General features: G+C 38.8%; 1 protein-coding gene across 1 annotated transcript; it reads right to left on the bottom strand.

The window, feature by feature from the left end:
* Positions 1-2,422: 2,422 nt before the first annotated feature.
* Positions 2,423-6,305, bottom strand: LOC134214553 (uncharacterized). Its single transcript, XM_062693906.1, has 3 exons — positions 6,159-6,305; positions 6,048-6,101; positions 2,423-3,118 (listed from the first exon to the last, which is right to left on the bottom strand). Exons 1-3 carry the CDS (start codon positions 6,166-6,168, stop codon positions 2,664-2,666), a joined length of 519 nt encoding a protein of 172 aa, XP_062549890.1. The 5' UTR covers positions 6,169-6,305; the 3' UTR covers positions 2,423-2,663.

The following is a 6,305-nucleotide window of genomic DNA, read 5'->3' as shown; positions in this document are numbered from 1 at the left end:
CGATCGCTCTATCGCGGCATTGGCTTCTCTTCGCTCCTCTTTCTTTCTCCAGGTCTCATCGGTGATCCATTGTTTTCTCTGGGTGCGTAGTTCGCCCAGATTATTATCGCTGGTGGTGATGAAGGCATTCTTGATGGCGGTCCATTGGTCTTCCACGCTGCCACCTTCCGGAATATCTGCAGCACGCGTCTCCAGTTCTTCAACGGAGGACCGTTTCACCGTGGCATCTTCCAGTCGACGTGTGTTGAATCGTCGTCCAACTCTTTCCTCGTGCCGACGAATCCGCGCAATGCGTAGGCGTATTTCGCCGATGAGGAGGTGGTGATGAGGCAAGATGAATTGCTTAAGGCAAAATTATTATTATAATCTTTATTAACGAGATATTCGGCCCTTGGCCGGTTCATCTCGTAACAATCTCTTAACCAACACATTTTAATTTAACTTTATACATGGATCTATAAAAATAGCTCATTATTTGTAGTATGTGAAGGGTAAAAAATAACGAAAATCCAATTTCTTCTTTCATATCGAGTTAATAATGTAAAAATAAATGCTTACTGATGTTACAATCGTTGTTGCTGTTGGCGATCCTGCCACACTTTCCCCTAGTACAGTCTAGGGCAGGGTTTACAGAAATCGCTCTCAATAGATAATGAACAACGATGAAAGAGAGGCAAAAACCTCTTCCAATCAAAACAAGCCTTGAAAACAAAACTATCGACCTTGTATACAAGTTAAAAAAACTGATTCGGATAGGTAGCCCCCACCGAGGGGGTTTGATAAAACATGTTTTTCTCCCTCATTTTATGTTGGGGACTATATTTTTTTCGCACAGCTGTTAAAACAAGTGTAAATGCATCATCGAAACCGGTGCCCCCGGGTGGGCTGAATAGTAAGGCACAGTCCTACAACAGTGAATGTATATTAGAGTGGGGCGTTCATGGTCATTTTTTCAAATCAATGGTTTTTCGAAGCCATTCTGGGTCCTGAACAACTGTGCAGAATTTGGGACCGATTGGTTGCTCCCTCGCTTTCCGCATCGCGTTTGAAGTTTGTATGGAAATTAGTATGGGAGAACGTATATGTTTGCATTTCTATTATTAGAGGTTTCAGTTTATCGTAAACCAAGTAGCACATTGCGTTAAAGTATAACCCAAAGGATGCCGAAAAACTTTGCTGAAGAAGGCACGTTGCTGGAACGTCCACGAAAAAAGTTATAACGTTTCGAACATTGAGTGTTCAAACCATATGCAAAAAATCGTTTATTCTGCCAGCACTGCCATACTAGGGTAAAGGATGTATTTTGGACCACCCTTACGGTGGCTCTTATTTTGGACCACCAAGAGGAATTTGCACTCAGTGGTCCAAAATATGAGTCGTCGAACTGGTGGTCCAAAATACCTCCCTTACCCTACGTAGACGAATAATTTAACTGAGTGTTTTTTCAAAATAAATAAAATAATTGGGCTTTAGAGCTAATGGGAGCTATCCGGAATTATTTCACAAAGAAAAAAATCCGAAAAGAAGGAAGATGGGTTCTGCCTTTTGATAACCATAGGTTGTCCGGTAGTGCTGGCAGAAACATTGATTTCTTGCATATGGTTTGAGCAATCAATTTTCAAAACGTAATAACATTTTTTGTAGACCATCCAGCTACGTACCTTCTTCGGCAAAGTGTTTCGGCATCTTCCAAACTATATGCTAACATATTGAGTCACGTGATTGATGATAAATTGAAGCCGCTAAGTGCAAACATGTAAAAAAGTACGTTTTCCCATACTAATTTCCATGTAAATTCAAAACGCGATGCGGCATGCGAGGTTGCAACCAATCGAGCCCATATTTTGCACAGTTGATTGGGGTCCCAAAACGATTCAGAAAAACCTTGATCTCACTTGATCGGACGAAGTTTGCGTTTTTCCATACAACTGCGCCCCACTCTAATGTATATAGCTGGACGTGTTGCCTTGTGTTAGGATATGGCAGATTGGCTGAGGCTCGGGGATACGTTGATGATAACATAAATGTTTAATAGATACCTATTACTAAAAAAGTTGAAATTTTACACGAAATTACACGTTTTATAAAAATTATGTTTGCTGCTCACAAACAACACTGACCTATCTTGCCCTACCTACCCTATGGAGCTATCAGTACACTCCATGACAATTACATATTGTCCTATGCTGGCCGAAATATATGTTGAATCAGTCTGCTAGATGCCTGGATGAATTATGCGAAAAATCGACGACTAGACAAAGAGTGTACTACTGGCCTTAGTTTGAATTTAGTTTCAAGTACAAGTTAAACAGTGCATGTCAATATGGCTTAGTAACGGCGCACAGCTAGTTAGTCAATGGAATGTGATGGTGCTTATGGCAATGTTCTAGCTGCAACAACAATAAAATAAAAATTGAATGGATACAGCTTTATGATAAAGTGAAAGGCTTTATTGCATTGGCACTAATCAGGAATCACATAAAACCTGATTCTGCAACAGGAATCTGGTGCGACAAAAAATGGTTTGTTTTTTGTCATGCAGTGTTTATCTCTCTAACAAGTTTATGACGAAACGGAAGGAAGTGATATGAATAATTGAACTACGCGCCCCTTATAGGGGAACCCCACGAGTTCGAAGAATCAATTAGACGATCGAGACGCAATTAAGCGTTCTCTTCGGCTTCCAGTGCATCGACTTTGGCAATAAGCTCGTCGAGATTTACGGCGTCTGCTTTTTCCATGAGGGGTCTTTGCTTGCGTCGCAGCATCTCGATCTGCATCTCGCGGGTGACGCGCATTTTCTCCATCTCATCGGTTGGCACCAGTTGGGTTTGTGTTTCCTCCACAAAACGCTCTAGTTTGGTCAAATCGTTCTGCTCTCTCTGGATGGCTGCCTTCAATTTTTTTATGTCGGCCTTCAGAGGGAGCGTTTGGAGACGTGCTTCTAGACGTTTGGCTTGCTCCTGATAGCAGTAACCGTCCACGAACGAGGAGTCCATCTCTGTTAGTCCGGTGAGATATTGAATTTTTGCGAAATCATCCAACGCTTCTTGCGCTGCGTCGCTCAGGTTGGTGAGGTCAATACCGAAGTCTTTGAGCAGTTTATCATTTTTAGTGTCTGTAATAAATAATAATAATAAACTGATAATTCACCCGTCAGTGTAGATAGATACTTTTGTACATTGTAAAATGCAAAAGTCATACAAGGGAGGACTATTTCATTACCCTACACTGCCCGTTATTCCATAATTGACGTATCAATCAAAAATTCATCGAATTTAACTTATTGCGCTTTTACTAGGTTAACTGTAACATCGATACCTATATTGCATGTTTCAAATCTTGTTTAAGTGTGTACGGGTTGAATAGTTTTAAATTTACGATGTTTGTCTCTAAATGCGAAAGTGTGATAGTTGTTACGTCAACTATGAAATCATGGGCAGTACAGGATTTGGGCGAAGAGATTTTCATGAGAACTTATCCACAAGCAGAGTTTACGGATACGGTAACCGTGACCTTAGTGGGGGTAGTAGGGTTTAAATTAGATTTTCCCTATTTATATACTTTACGATATTTTTAGTTGATGCGTCTAGGGGTGTGCCAAGGTCTTGTTTATCGATAATATCGATATCGCGATAATCGGATTTCGATTATCAATATCGGATCTAATATCCGATAATGAACCAAAATGTCTTAAAATCATGAAACTTAGTTAAAGGCATATTTGGTATCGAATAACATGTAATAAACATTTTTATTGTAATATTTGCAAACAGTAGTAGCAGTAAATATTTTATTAACAGAGGGTAGGGTAAGGGAGGTATTTTGGACCACCAGTTCGACGGCTCTTATTTTGGACCACCGAGTGCAAATTCCTCTTGGTGGTCCAAAATAAGAGTCGTCGAACTGGTGGTCCAAAATACCTCCTTTACCCTACTGTTCCATTCTCCCCTTCATGGTAACAGATTCAATCATTGGCGTAAAATAGGGGGGGGGGGTTAAGCCCTCCCTGGACATTTTTTTCCCACCAGCGCGAGCTTGGATTTGAAACTTACGTATTTAATAATGAATAATAAAAAAAGCTTCTCGAGCCAAATAGAAAAGCTGGCGGGCCAAATATGAGATTATTTTTCTATTTTTGATTTTGCTGGAAAACGCTTTGTAACAAAAATTGCGTTTCAAAGCTGACCAACTAAATAACTTAATAATTAGACTTAATTAGATTTTCAAAATTATTTAAAAAATATCGTTTAAACCATTGACTAGTTTGCATTCACTTACATTTTGCATTATTGTCGAGTCGATTCAAAATCCGAATCTCACTTCATCCTTATCCTACCCCATGGCGTTCAAGTGGTCTGCAAGGACTCTTCTGTCATTACCGTCTCTATTATCGGCTTTGGATTGACTTGCGCTCTCATTGCCCCACCAAACTGATGATGAAAATGAAAAAGAAGTATTTGGCACAACTTTATGGCTTTATTAGACTGCAAATATAATCAATTTTGAGTAAACATTATGAAACTATTGAAAACAATCAAGTAACTATTGATTTACAATCAAAAACTTTTTTTTTTCCCACTAATTTTAGTTATGCCAAATAACTTTTGCTCTAGCATTTTCACGTAAAATGTAATCTAGTTAATGTATCGCGTTTCGCCTATTTCAAGCTCTATCTGGTAAAAGGGCGAATGTCGCAAGAGAGAATTCTCTTCGTCGACTTCCCCTCATTTGAATAAAAGTGACAAGCAGAGGATTTCTTTACAGTTTATCACCTCAGGATGCAAGTTCGCATTGTTTTCTATCGTTCTGGGGTGATAAACCACAAAGAAATCAGCTGCTTGGTCACTTTTATTTTAAGGAGGGGAAGTCGACTAAGAGAATCCTCTCTTGCGACATTCGCCCTTATTCCAGATGGAGCTTGATTTCTATTGCACTTTTATTTTAGTGATAATGCTTATTTAAACACTGTTATGGAATGTACACACGGTCAAGCAGTTTGACCAACATTGACTCCACCTCTCGTTTATTCAAACATCCATCAAGTTTTACCAACAGCGACACGAACAATCAATTTATTCGAACAACAATATCACACACGAACTTGAGCACCAACCATCAAAAAATTAATGGGGGTTTGTGCAACTTCACTACAAATGCTCAAACATGTACGGCGAACCTTGACTCCACCCCCGACAACTCAAACCAAAATCAAACCGTTTTAATTTTTTCCAACTGAGCCACCAACTGTCAAATGGTTGTTCGAACAACTTCACACACGTTCAAACAAAGAAGCAATCGAAGTGTTTTCTTGGGGGCGGAGTCAATGTTCGTCAAACTGCTTGACTGGTGTGTAGTTGCATTAGTGGACAAGCATATTCCAAATTAATTTACAATGTTATGAAAACTCATATGTGAATATGTACGTTATGTATTGGAGGTAACCACTTTCCCTTCGATGGGATCGAAGGCCGACGGAGGTCCTTCGTAGCTTAGTTGGTTAAAGCACCAGTCTAGTAGGGTCATGGGTTCGAGTCCCATCGAAGGGAAAGTGGTTACCTCCAATACATTTTCCAAATCAATATCTTCCACATAACGTACATATTCACATATGAGTTTTCATAACATTGTAAATTAACGTCCAAGTCGGGTGGTTTAATCCCCGGAAATAGGCAATTAACTTTGATTGAACTGATATTCCAAATTGTTATCAAATACAAAATCATATACAAGCTTCAACATTTTGCGCTGCGGCAAGTGCTGGAAGCGTTTGCTAAATCGTCTGGAAAGTATTTGCATATCTCTCATTATATTATCTACCTTATAAAGGGTTAAGTCCAAGGGTTCAAATCAATTTAGTTACCCTATAATACAAGTTCAGATCAAGGCAAACACCTCCGTTCAATTCACTTGAATGAAAAAAAAGTTAAACATGTTCAACTTTTGGCAAGTAATTTTGAAAAGGAAATTTTAACAGGACGTCTTCAAATATCATAAGACGAGTTAATAAATTACAATTACCTAAAATACGCAAAAAAAAAACTTACTCAACATGCGAACTTCCTCTAACGTCTTGCTGATGGAAAGTATCCTCGATGTATCTGAAAATGGCATGCCAATGACTTATATATCGTTATTGATCAAATTATTACACTTACCTTTATCCATTTTGTTACAAGTGTAGTTTTAATTTACTTTTTACTTGAACAAATGAATAATCACGAAATTCCGTTACGCTTTTAGCGATATTCGATATTCAGAACATATTTTGTTATGGTTCTTGTTTATGTCCATAGTTTTTGACA

The sequence above is a fragment of the Armigeres subalbatus genome, chromosome 2 (genome assembly GCF_024139115.2).
Source record: "Armigeres subalbatus isolate Guangzhou_Male chromosome 2, GZ_Asu_2, whole genome shotgun sequence".
Lineage (NCBI taxonomy): Eukaryota > Metazoa > Arthropoda > Insecta > Diptera > Culicidae > Armigeres > Armigeres subalbatus.
Note: the sequence above shows the minus strand (reverse complement) of the source record. Positions and strands in the feature narration are given on the sequence as shown.